The sequence below is a fragment of the Juglans regia genome, chromosome 8 (genome assembly GCF_001411555.2).
Source record: "Juglans regia cultivar Chandler chromosome 8, Walnut 2.0, whole genome shotgun sequence".
Taxonomy (NCBI): domain Eukaryota; kingdom Viridiplantae; phylum Streptophyta; class Magnoliopsida; order Fagales; family Juglandaceae; genus Juglans; species Juglans regia.
Window position 1 is genome coordinate 2126430 of NC_049908.1, and position 13026 is coordinate 2139455.

At 38.0% G+C, this 13026-nt stretch overlaps 2 protein-coding genes across 2 annotated transcripts; one reads left to right on the forward strand and one right to left on the reverse strand.

Annotated features, from left to right (window-relative positions):
- The first annotated feature begins 376 nt into the window (after positions 1 to 376).
- Positions 377 to 6600, forward strand: LOC108988731 (serine/arginine-rich splicing factor RSZ22-like). The gene is made up of 7 exons (XM_035693370.1): positions 377 to 466; positions 1449 to 1551; positions 2607 to 2695; positions 4221 to 4443; positions 4622 to 4735; positions 5142 to 5692; positions 6150 to 6600. Exons 2-6 carry the CDS (start codon positions 1463 to 1465, stop codon positions 5176 to 5178), a joined length of 552 nt encoding a protein of 183 aa, XP_035549263.1. The 5' UTR covers positions 377 to 466; positions 1449 to 1462; the 3' UTR covers positions 5179 to 5692; positions 6150 to 6600.
- Positions 6601 to 8536: 1936 nt separating this feature from the next.
- Positions 8537 to 12711, reverse strand: LOC108988734 (probable xyloglucan glycosyltransferase 5). The gene is made up of 5 exons (XM_018962070.2): positions 11348 to 12711; positions 10456 to 10764; positions 10075 to 10365; positions 9848 to 9961; positions 8537 to 9774 (listed from the first exon to the last, which is right to left on the reverse strand). Exons 1-5 carry the CDS (start codon positions 12065 to 12067, stop codon positions 9130 to 9132), a joined length of 2079 nt encoding a protein of 692 aa, XP_018817615.2. The 5' UTR covers positions 12068 to 12711; the 3' UTR covers positions 8537 to 9129.
- Between the last annotated feature and the right edge of the window lie 315 nt (positions 12712 to 13026).

Below are 13026 nucleotides of genomic sequence, written 5' to 3' on the forward strand. Positions count from 1 at the left end.
GGAAGTTTTACTACTCATTATTCGACACACCACACTTATTTTTAATTTTTTTAGTTTTATTCTTTTTAAATTAATTGAATTCTTCTATTCATCATCCATATACCATATATTTGATAAGGAAAAAAAATTATATATAATATGTGATGTATAAATAATGAATAAACTTAAGCCGTTAAGTCTTCGGACTGTTAAAAGTCCGTGACACCTTTTTAGATCCTATGGTTCGGCCTGAGATGTAAACGGGCCTTACTTAAAAGCCCATTAGATAAACGAAACGGACAGGCTGCCTATCAAGTTTGGTCCAATTAGGGCAACATAGGTAATTAGAAACTTTACAGGGCCTCGTTTACCAAATTTAACTTCTTTTAAATAAAAACGTCTAGTGTTGTGGCACACAAGCCAGAGGAGAAGGGGATTTGTTCGTTCGCTGCTAGGGTTTCTCTGTCTTCTGCCAATTTTCCCCGGGGTTGATCTCTCTCTCTCTCTCCATACATATACATATATATATATATATTTATTTATGTTTATACGCGTCTTGTTAATTTCCCCCTCCGCTTACGTTCGTTTGCCCTGAAATTTATCTTTTCGTGACAAAATTATTTTTATCGAGAGCCGGAACAAGTTTTCTTTCAAAATATAGGGAATCTTGAGAAAAATCCTTCCTTTGGAAGACCTCAATTATAATTTTTTTTCTCACTTGTCAAAAAGCTCATTTCAATCTTATCCCTCAATAAGGCCTTAAATTTCATCGAGTTTGGGGAGAAAATTTCCCTTATTTCTACTGGGGCATGAAGCGAATTTAGGCTAACCTTGTTGTATTGATTAAGTGTGTATCAATGATATTTGTATGGCTATTTCTTTTTAATATATAGCTGTTATGTGAATATGCCTTTTTTCCCAGTTTGGAATATGCTTCTTTATAATTGTGCAAAAGTTTTGATGCTAGTTGCTATTTTTCTCATTTGAGCTTATTGGAGTAGTTTACAGCTGCGTCTGAAATTCTTAGAACGTTTGATTTCTTGCTGTCTGATTTTATTGCTGTATCTCATCCTCTCCCTATCCTCAATTCTTTTTCTTATTGGCATCGTGTGTCCGGAAAGAGTGTCCAGACTAATTCTGGGGTGCAGAGGCTTTCGGTAAGGAGTTTCCTCCTTGCTGCAAGTGCATCTTGGATAATTCAAAGGGAAAATCCCCTTATCCGATGGACCCTAGAGATTGTTTGCACTCAAGAAGATTTGAACCTTGGGAGCATTCCAAGCCCCTTGGCCTTTGCCACTTGAGCCAACCCCTAGGGGTTAGACATGAATTTTTAACTCTGACGATTTACTTTCTGTAGGCTAGTTTTTTAGTTCGAACTGGTGTAAAGTGTTATGACATCTTTTTTGGGACATTTTTTGTGCACGAATCGTACGTTAATTTTATCAACCTCCTTTCTTTGCATTTGACAGTTCGTTGCTGCAAAATGACTCGCATATACGTGGGAAACTTAGATCCACGAGTTTCTGAGCGGGATCTTGAGGATGAATTTCGTGTTTTTGGAGTTATAGAAAGGTAGAATAATTTGGAAGTAACTTTTATCTTTTTATATTCTTTCTCCACAAATTAGAAATGCCAATAGTTACTACTAACTCTTGTGTAATTTGAAGATATGTTTTTTCATACTGATGCTACCTCAAAATCTTATAATTTTGGATTCTTCTTTAACTCCTTGTTCAATCTAACTTGGCAAGCTGATAGATTTATATTTTCATTTTGCTTATTTGTGCTATTTTTACACCATTTTATGATTAAACACTCATTGCACCATTTTTATGAAATCACGGTATGGTGAGAAAAATATATAAAATATATGCTGTTTGAGGGGTGCCAGCATAAAGTTGTTCTAGAAAACTCTTAACCGATGCAAAATAAGCTTGCTGGCTCTCAAGTTGCTGCCTCCCCGATCATTAAACCCATGCCTTATTTTAGGAGGTATTTTCTGTATCATGTTTTGATGGGGGACACTGGACTTCTGATCCAGGGCTGAAACCTGATGAAGATCAATTGTTATTCATTATTCTGCATTTATTTTTTTATGGTATTGTCTTGGTAACTATCACTAGACTTTGGTTTTGTATTTATCATATGGGCTTATTTTTTATTAATTTTTTAATGTCAGTCAGCCCAAGTGTGACCAGATTTTTTTTGTGTTAGGGTTATATTATGGTCTCTTTAAACATAATTTTATATTGCTCTTAGCAACTTTTGATGAACAATAATTTTTGCCAGGCTTTTTTGTCTCCTCTCTCTGTTCTCCCTATGGTTTTTTTTCCCTTTCTTTCTTTCTTTGTCTTCTGTGCTTCTGTTTTCTTTCCTGTTTCTTCTGTGCTTTTTTTATTTTTTTATTTTATATATATATATATATATATATCTAAAACCTTCAATCAGTTGGGTTCTCCTGTATGTGTTCATCCTACATCACATGATAGCTAAAGTGTCGTGAAATTTTTTAGTCTTGGCAGGTGTTTAAATTTTGTACATAATTCTAAGCCTTTTTTTAAGAAGTTGTTCTGAGAGCCATTGATCATGTCTTTTATTTTACTCTTAAATTATAATTTTCTATGCAGTGTTTGGGTTGCACGGAGGCCACCTGGTTATGCTTTTATTGACTTTGAAGACCGTAGAGATGCAGAGGATGCAATCCGTGAGTTAGATGGTATGGTTGACTTTTTTAAAGTTCTTCCCATGGCCGTGCCTTTTCTGCTTTGTAATATTCTTGGTACTTATAAAAAGTCTTTCACTGGAGAACCACTGCCAACAAGATGTAATGCAGTACTTGGGCTATGCCTACTTCTCTCATCAATAAAATTCTTCTTTACCAATAAAAAATATTATAATATAATTATTGACCATGCTTAGCTTTTATAGATAGCCTAGAGACTTACATTCATTAAATATCCCTAAAATTGCATTGATAAATTTGCTATTTGGTATTTCAAATACTTAGGATAGAACCCCAAGGGGTTGGCCCAAGTGGTGAAGACCTTGGTCTTGGGGCATTACTCCCTTCAAGGTCCAAGGTTCAACACCTCATGGGTGCAAACAATCATTTGGGGCCACACCCCTTGGTGAAAAGTTAGCGATTTAACCAGTTCCGCGTAGGGAAACTTTTGAGGGTGCGGTGCACGGGACCGGGGTTTACTCTGCAGGGGTGGGTCCGAAGGGCCCTGCCTTGGAGAGGTTCCCAGACAGGATGGAACATTTTAGATCCCTAATATAATATTCAACTAAAGCATTTTAAAATAGCATTAATTACCTTCTGGCTGATGACTTTTTGTTTTCCCAGCCTTGCTTGCCACAACTCTTATCAATTTGTTTTTTCTCATTTGTGATTAGATGCCTCTAGGGTATGAAGATAGTCTTTATATTCTATTACTGCATCATGGATCCCAGTCTTGTTTGCCACAACTCTTATCAATTTGTTTTTTTTCTCATTTGTGATTAGATGTCTCTAGGATATGAAGATAGTCTTTATATTCTATTACTGCATCGTAGATTTTATATATGAGCAGGCAGGCTATAATGGGCCTTTTTAACGGTCCATAAACTATTGGTGACATTACATTTTGGTTTTATAGAAGATAAGTATGCTGGAGAGATATCTAATGGCCCTTGGCTTTTTTGGCGATGGAGGTGAACATTTGTTGTTTAAGGGTTTTGTTTTGTTGTTTTTTTGTGAGACAATCTTGTGGGGCCTGTGGTTTCAAATGGACTAGTCTGTGCTCTAGTGGACTGAAGTATGTTCTAGAAATCTTGTGAGAAGATCATTGAAAAGATGGGTCTTATTACCAAATTATGTTGTCTGCTTGAGTAAAAGATTAGAATGGAAGTAGTTCTTTGGGTCAGTCTTTGCCTAGAGAGGCTGGTTTGTAACCATTGTCTTGGTAAATACTGTGGCTAGTTTTGTAGACCCCATTCTGGCGCATTTTAAAGTTTTTTATGCATTTTAGAAACACTTTCTATTCCTAATGCATTCTCTACAATACTGCTTATATTTGTGTTTTTGTTTTCTTCATTTTTTTCACAATAGAGTTTATACTTTGAATTTACTGCTGGGCAAGCTCACTAGTTCTGTGTTTGTGGAAGTATGCACTTGCCAAAAGTCTATCAATGTTCCTTATAAAAAAAGTGTGCAGATTTTTACTGACTGAGAATTGTTCTGTGCCTTTCTATATGACCAGGCAAGAATGGCTGGAGAGTTGAGCTTTCTCACAACTCTAGAGGTGGGGGTGGTGGTGGTCGTGGAGGAGGGGGCCGTGGTCGCTCTGGGGGTTCTGATTTGAAGTGCTATGAGTGTGGTGAGCCTGGTCATTTTGCTCGTGAGTGCCGTCTGCGTGTTGGTCCTGGTAGACGTCGTAGTCGCAGTCCTCCCCGATATCGGAGAAGCCCAAGTTATGGTCGAAGGCAAGTTCAAGTCAGATGGTCTTCTTTTTTATAATGTCGCATTGCCTAAATGGTATCAATGTTTGATATTGATAGCTGGGGTGGAACTTTAAGATGGCAGATACTTCCAATCTGGGTTGGAATGAATACACTGCTATCAATATGATGCCTTTTGACACTATCTGATATTTTATGGCAGGAGTTACAGTCCCCTTGGACGATCCCTTAGACGCCGCAGCTTGACACCTCGTGGGCGCAGCTACAGCAGGTCACCACCATACCGTGGACGTGAGGAGTTGCCATATGCTAATGGGTTTGTTCCTTTGCTTGGTTTTTAATTGTATTCTTTAGGTAGTGGATAGGACCTTCCATGCCGGAAGGCTACTATACCATGTTCAACATCAAAATATAGACAGTTTACATTGCATAATGTTTTGTTTGCTATCCTTTTATGTCAGTAGCCAAAACATGAGCTGAGTCTTTCACCATCCTCAATTCGGTTGCTGGGCAGGAGCATCAATTCGTCCATATGAGCTTTAACCTAATCTCATACATGACTGTCTCTTTTGCAAATGGCTATAGATTACTTAACTACAACACAGTTGGACCGCTCACTTGCAAAATTACTATCACTAGACACAAAAGTGCATGTTTTTCATTTTATGGTTACCTTGGTTGATTAATTTTACTTTCTTTTGTCTCTACCAATTTTTTTGTAGAAATGGTTTGAGGGACCGACGCCGAAGCAGGAGCTGAGTATGGAAGCCTTGGTCACTTTGCTCTGTTATGAGGATACTGGGAATGAATGTTAATTAGTGTGCTTGGACTTCAGTATGACTGTTTAAATCGGGCGACGCCCTCAGCTTCTACTCTTGGATTTGGATAAGTTCCTTTCTTTCTTTTTGCAGTTGGATTTTTTTCCCTCTATGCTGAATATGTAGTTTCATTCTAGGAGGAGATCTTAAGCATTATGAATTTATTGAGGACAGTCCAATGAGCAAGTTGCTAAAAATCTATGCTTTTTGTTTTTTTTGATGTTGAGGTCTCTTCTGGTCCTGCTTCATTGTTGATGTGCTTCTGCACTCCCCTGGATTTCGTTCTTCATTGGCCACTGGGATCTTCAATTTAATGGTTGTGGGTCCCAGCCTGCTACTTCTGTAGATGCTTCTATTTGATTGTCTCTCCAGTTGTGATGCGCCTCCCTTCTCTTGTGGCATTTCTTTTATTTAACTTTAACGGATTGAGGAGCTGCGTCAAACACTTCTGGCAGGTATTTATATCTGTTCTACAGAAGTTGGGGGGTTCTTAAACAAGATGAATTTATTTTTGCGTGGATTTTCTAATTTGATTTTACTAAGAATTTGCGTGGATGATCCATTGAAGATTTTTTTCTTGTTTCTTTTTCTTTTGAAAAAGAGGTCTTTGATTTAAGTTTTTTCGATTTTGTTGCGGACATTGAACCCCTCAAATGTATTCGGTTGCAAATGGTGGTTAAATGTCCAAACAATCTTTACCCTTTACTTTGAAAATGGAGTAAGATTGACCTTTTATTATTGAGTTGCAGTTTACCTTTATTTGGGTGTGGGGCTTTGATGTTAGCCTTGAAATTATCTTTTTACATTACTCCATATGTGCCTGCTTTAATTTCCTTCACGTATTTTTTTCTCCTCAATATCTACTGGGTCATGGGTTCTTCTCGTGCTGTGGTTTGGTGACCTCGGCTAAAGTATGTGGTGACCTCAGCTAAGTTATGGTGTTGCTAGAAGATCAAGAACTTCAATTGTAGAGGACCCGTGGCTTTTGGCTTTAGTACCTGACTTGGTTTGGTTTTTAGTGCTAAAGCGGCTTCCTTAGTTGTTCTGGGTTTGGCTGGATGATAAATCTTCCAAAATGATCGGCATTCGACTGATTTTTGTGGTTTCTCTGCATCGTAAACAAGTTCTGCTGTACGTTATGCCAATAAGCAGTGCATTATTACTCATTTTAGGAAGGTATCTCATTTAGCCCCCTTGTTACAAGTCTTATTGTTTTTAGGGGGTAGGTGTGGAGATGTAGGGTGAGATTTACCGCTTCTAGTATCTTTCTATTGGGGGCTTTTTATCTGAACCTTTTTTTATTACTTGTCTTTTCCAATACACATTGAATTTCTTTTCGTTCAGGACTACTCAGTCCATATGATATCTGTGGCTGCTGGATATTCATTTACCCATTTTTTTTTCAAATTTGGTAGTTGAATACATAGAGGAACTGACAGGAATGGGGAAGTTATTGATTTGTTGAAAAAATATATATATAGGAAATTCCATGTTAAATTGATATTTATTACACGGCTTAAACAAGTGGATGGTGGGGTTTTTAATTTCTTTCATTTTGTCACCACAAAGGTTCCCATGGCTTAAACAAGTGTAGTTTTAAATGTTTTTGAGGCTCTCATTTTGATAAATTTTATACAGCTAAAACCTCAGTGGTTGATTTTATTAGAGTGCATTATTGCACATTTGACTAATTATTTGTTTATATTTTTTCCAGTTTAGGGGCTCCTTTTTTTAAGTACAAAAACCCAATTCAAGTTTCTCTAATTGTTATTATTCAAATAATTTTTTCCTTTTTCTAAAATTCTGTGAGCTTGTTGCATGTAGGATTATATTCATTTTGTTTGGATAGAAACGCATCTACGATTTTATTTTTCTCTTCTAATAGATAGCTCTAAAAGCCATGGGAACCTTTGTGGTGACAAAATGAAAGAAATTAATAAAGTATTGCAATTTAATATGTAATGAATAAGCTTGCAGATATTGCTGGCCAAGACGGGTCATGTCGGAGCCCATGACCCGTTACTCGTGGAGCCCATGAACAACCAAACCTGGCCCTAAGCGGGGAGTATTGCCCGGGTCAACAACTACAACTTTATTCAGCCGCGTGTATAAAAAAAAAAAAAAAAAATTCTACATATAACTTTTGAAGTGCATAAATATCGTTCAATCGTTTTGAAAAAGTGGAGTCTTATTATTAAAAAATTAATTTCTTTTATGTGAATTTTATGTTTTATTCATTTTTTTTAAATGATTATGTAGTGGTTGTACAATTTATAAATATCTTTTTAAAAAATAAAATAAAAACATAAGAACTTCTATTATATAGCAACAAACCTGTAATACACATCATAAACATGATGAATACATAAATTAAAGAGATCTATTTTAACTATTAAACAACAAGAGAAAAGGAAAACAATACAAGTTAAAATGACATGGGCCGGGTCCCCATCAAACTTGATTAGGTTTCATGCACATAGGAAACAAAAATGATTCTCTTTTTGGAATGTTTGTTTCATCAGAAGGCATGGTGGATTGGAGGGTCCTTTTTCTAGAAAAAGTCGCTTCAATATTTTTTCTCCCCAGTCACAATATTATCGTCCAATTAAATTATTTGAAAAATAATGTATTCCTGTCAGCATCACTTCTTGATATGTCAATGTGTTGGAGAGGGGTCCATAAATACCCGAGTAAAAAATAATAAGGTTCATAAAGGCACATGCTTTCACATAATCATTGGCTGAAGGTTATCAGCCAGATAACATACCCATTGCAGATTGACCCAGATAACGTTAAGTGAGTAATTTTCAACCTACGTGAATGTCAGTCACACTACCATAACTCACTTGGCACCAAAATTGCCAGCTTATGAGATGCTTTAAGGGGGCCAGCAGTTGGGTTGTCAAATCAAAGATTTTGCTGATTGGCAGTGCTTGCCAAAATGAAGTGGACCAGAGAAGAAAGGTCAGGGAGATGGGTACTTTGATCATATTGCCAACCAGAAGTATCATCTAAAAAAAGCCAGAATCAGCGTATGCCCTACAAAAGATTTCGACCCTCACAATTTTTGTATTAACCTTATAATTGAACTATACGACCCCAAAACCTCAGGCCACCCCCACATACAATAAAAGCTGAGCTTTGTAATCACCGACTTCGCCTGCCGACACTTTATTCATCTAGACTACATTCAACTACAAACTGGCACACCTAGGCACTGCAACATAATTACCAAAAAAACAAAGAAGAATAAAGACAAAAAGGGTGTGCGAGCGTGTGTTTTTATAGAGAGAGAGAGAGAGAGAGAGAGAATCTATGGTTGCATTGAATAGACCAGAAAAATGTATAAAAAGATGTTTTACATGTCTTAATCACTAATGAAGAAAGAATCTATGAAGTATAAACCAGAAAGCATCAAGCAATCTCATCCTTGGACTCTCTTGCATTCGGCAAAATACAAAGACAACCTGGGGGGCAGCAGCGGGGGAAGGTGCTAAACCGCACACAAGCAAGGGTTGATGTACACTGTGATACACTTCACGAACATAGAGTATTCTATTCCTACCTATCACGAACAATAATTCAATACCTATGGAGGATTACAATATGACCAATGCCCTATGGAAATGAGGAAAAATGGTGAGTGTAAATGCCAAGGAGAGTGATTGTGAACGTAGAAACCCTATCAGACACTTCATTCCTCCAAGGAATACAAAGAAATTCATTTTATTGAATTGGAGGGTTAGCCCTTGACTGCAATCTCCCAAGGCAAAGAGGATTGAACTTCCTTGCTTGCACTGCCCACACAGATCACTGATGCCGAGATGCACATTTACTGAATCTAAGCAGAAGGGTGCTTTTCTTTCTCCTCTCTCTTGTCCCCCCCTCATTATTAGCTCATCTGCTCCCCAATTAAATCAAGACCCACAAGAAGGAAGGTCACCCCTTGGAAAAGCAGGAAATAGAAGTGGACTCCTTGTGCAGACAACAGGCTTCTGACAGAAGCTGTGAGCAAAAGGAATGCCAGAGCAAGCTCCTTCCTATATATCTTGTTAATTTTCTTAACAGAAACTCGAGCTGCTTCTTTCTGTTCCTTAATTTGGTTCAATTCGCAAAGCTCACTCTCAGAAGCTCCTCTGTAGAATTGTGGCTGGTTTATTGTTTTAGGTTCCCTTTCAGCAGCAGCCAGTAAATCAGATTCTGATGACCTGCCAGCCTTCTTGGTGACAACCCACTCATAAGAGCTACCCAACTGGAATAATCCAGATACCATTGCATTGAATTTTGTAACAGACATGGTATTCTCAAATAGCAGGTAAGGAACAATGAAGGGGAAAGATTTGGGGGCTGGAAGAATGTTTAGGAATGACATAAATACTGGCACATAACAAATGACCCATACAGGAAGCTCAGCCTCGGGGACAAACATAGTTAAAGGAAGAATTACGCAGAACAATGTGAAGGAATAGAAGGGAAGGATGAGTTTCCTCAACAGAAAGAATAGCATTACTAAGTTTGCTTTCTTACATGCCGATATCTGCAGTATCAAACAGTTTAAGCCTTTTAGTTCAGATCAAAAGTAATTAATATCAAGGTCAACTCAGAGGTACCTTTGAAGTTATGATTGCTGGAAGACACAGTCTAAAAAGTTGCATTGGGCCAGAATGCCAGCGATGCTGCTGCTTCCTGTAAGCTTCATATGACTCGGGAACTTCACAAAGGACCTGAAAATGTAAATACATTTAAGCTTGAAAGTAAGTTCGGTCAATTTTCAGGATATCTAAAGTTGGGGTCCTATTCATGTCCCTCTTCAATTAAATATAAAATCATCAAGTACCTTTACGTCATTAAGGAAGATGAACTTCCAACCATTGAGATGGGCTCGGATGGCTATGTCCATATCCTCCACAGTTGTCCTTTCAAGCCAGCCACCAGACTCCTCCAGGGCTTCAATTCTCCAAACACCAGCAGTTCCATTGAAACCAAAGAAATTAATGAATACCCCATTGACCTGCTGTTCCACCTCGAAGTGGAAACACAGATTAATGTTTTGGAGACGAGTCAACAAGTTTTCATCCTTGTTCACGAAAGCCCATCTAGCCTGAACCAAACCTAATTCAGGATTGTCCTGTGGCACCAGGTAAGAGAGACATACATATTAAGTTCTCATACTACTTTGACTAAAAATTTCACCAAGAGTGTATAATTCTTTTCCCACCTTGAAATGGGGCACAGTTAGCTTAAGAAAATCAGGATTAGGTTGGAAATCTGCATCAAAAATTGCCACAAACTCGTAACTCTTAACGTAATCACAGCTCATCGCTGACTTGAGATTCCCTGCTTTGTAACCAGTTCTAACCAAACGATGTCGATAGATTATGTTGATGCCCCTTTGGCTCCATTTAGCAACCTCTGCTTCAATTAACCATTGAATAGTCTCATCATCAGAATCATCAAGAACTTGAACCAGTAGTCGATCCTTTGGCCAATCAAGTTGGCACACTGCAGAGATAGACTGCTCATAGACCTGCATGAGGCCAGTGCCAGAAAACCTTATCAACATCAAGAAAATTCCACCAAAAGAATCTACAGATTGGTCGTATAAATTATTTATACTGAACTATTTTCAGATACCCTCATCAGATATATTTCCTATGAGGGTAATTTCTTCAATTTCACTGAATAAAAAGATCTGAGCATTGTGACATAATTATTGAAATCGCAATCAAGCAGCGAATTAAATCTGATGGTTCTTTTTTGGGGGGAGGGGGGTGGTAGACAACAAGTGTTTTAATTGACAATACGACGCTTTCATCATTATTGAACTGTCTTGTAAAAAAAATCATTACTGAACCATGCAAATTACTCCTGAACGGTGCAAACCCCTAATTCAAAACGAATCAATAAGGATAAAAAAATTTCTTTCTTCTTCTAATTATTCTTCTACTTTTTTTTTTTTTTTTGTAAGTCCAGACGTGCATTCTTTTTTATTCTCAAAGTTTTCCAAATCCAGAACTTCCACTAGTTAGAAGCGACATAAACCAATCTAAAGACCCATACGAAAACGTACGAAGAAAGAAAGAAAGAAAGAGTGAAAACTATCGTCTTACCTCCCTCTCATTACACATTGGAATTTGAACGAGAACCATGGGATAATTGCCTGACCCCTCCAAATCATCCGACTTGAAGGGATCCCCCACAATCCTTGGCTTAATCTTCTTGTATTTTATCCATAAGCAACCAAAGCAAAGTATCATACGGTCCACGGATTGGATAAGGAACAGAACAACACAGAAGTTTGAGAGTGCTTGAATTGGGGGCGCAATGTAATCGGCCCGGAATGTCAACCAAACAACATAAGCCATGTGGAAGAAGCCTCGCAACTCAGAAGTCCGAGGAATGTGCAAACTGGGATTCTTAAAATAATGCCACCCTTGGAAATAGGCAACCACCTCAAAGGCCAGGGTAGCCAAGGCAGTGACTAAGAAGGCTCTTATGATTCTGAAAAGTAGTTTCCCTTTACCCAACTTCTCGCTGGCCAAGGTTACTCCTTGTCTATGGATCAGCCTCTTCTTGATGGCTCCGAGCAATGCCCAGAATGCCGTGGCGAGCCAGGCGACGCAACCGATAGCACGGTTGGCCTTGAGAAGCAAGACCCACGTGACCTGCTTCGCATTCTTGCCCCGGCTTTTCTCCACCGGCCGGAACGCAGAGTCTGGGCCGTCAATCTTCACAACTGAGAAGTTGGGGTTCTCCATTGTGACTACCACCGGGGTTCCCTTGCGGGTATCTTTTCCCCACCAGTTAGAAAAGTCCAATCTTGGAGCCATTTCCGAGCAAGGTGGCTTTTGAACCTCACGAGCTGAAAAGGACGCAGAATCCAAGAACACAACCACTAAATCTTCAAGAAACTCTCATAACCAGATCTGAAAATTGAGAACCAAGCAAAACCCATTCAAGAACCAACCAAGAAAACTAGCAAAATCTACAGGTATTTACTTCCACGCACTCCATTCCACCCGCAATGTGGAAGGAAAAAAAAAAAAAAAAAACCAAGAAAAGGGGGAGGTGAGAGCGAGAGCTTCTCTGTACTGTCTCAAAGTCTCAGAGAGTCAGAGGGCTCTCTCACTTAAACACGGGAAAGCCACATTATGAGGGCAAGTATATCTGCAGCCGTGAGAGAGCCCAGCACCATGTGGGGGTATTTGTCAAGCAAGCCGGACAAGCAAAGTCACTCCCCCCAAAAGTTAACTGTTTTGGGCGTATTACATTTTCCCGAGCTTATTAGAAATCTGCATTTAATGAAGTAAAATGAAAATCTGGTAAGCAATCCTGTGACTAAACAAGGCTCAAGCAAGGGCAGACAGTCTAGTGAAGACTAGCTGCTGACTTCGAGAAAACACATCCACTGTTAGCGAAATCTAGATTTTTCGAAGTGTTTCGGGTGGTGCCTGTTGGATTGTTGACTGCATTCGAATGGATGAACATGGCCAGTTGCTATTACCTTCTCTTACAGCATGTTCGTTCGCTTGCTTGGTTAAATCATCTTAAAAATTTAATTAATATCACATTTTTTTTATATTTATCGATTCTATTTAAATTTAATCTCTATATTAAATTAATCATTTACTTTCTATTTAATAATAAAATATTATTAAATTAATAATTTTTTTATATCACATTTTATAATTCTATCAATTTAATATTAATAATAATTATATTCTAATTAAATTAATATTAAAAAAATAATATTTTCAAAAGTCATTTAATGTTAATAACAAAAAATTGT

What these genes read in the sequence shown, in the direction of transcription:
- LOC108988734 (XM_018962070.2), bottom strand. Translation starts at nt 12,067, where the DNA reads ATGGCTCCAAGATTGGACTTTTCTAACTGGTGGGGAAAAGATACCCGC. An exon ending in CAATGTGTAATGAGAGGGAG is followed by an intron (nt 10,765 to 11,347) that starts GTAAGACGATAG and finishes GGCCTCATGCAG; the next exon opens with GTCTATGAGCAGTCTATCTC. An exon ending in TCTTCCTTAATGACGTAAAG is followed by an intron (nt 9,962 to 10,074) that starts GTACTTGATGAT and finishes TTACATTTTCAG; the next exon opens with GTCCTTTGTGAAGTTCCCGA.
- LOC108988731 (XM_035693370.1), top strand. Translation starts at nt 1,463, where the DNA reads ATGACTCGCATATACGTGGGAAACTTAGATCCACGAGTTTCTGAGCGG. An exon ending in TGCAATCCGTGAGTTAGATG is followed by an intron (nt 2,696 to 4,220) that starts GTATGGTTGACT and finishes CTATATGACCAG; the next exon opens with GCAAGAATGGCTGGAGAGTT. An exon ending in AGCCCAAGTTATGGTCGAAG is followed by an intron (nt 4,444 to 4,621) that starts GCAAGTTCAAGT and finishes ATTTTATGGCAG; the next exon opens with GAGTTACAGTCCCCTTGGAC.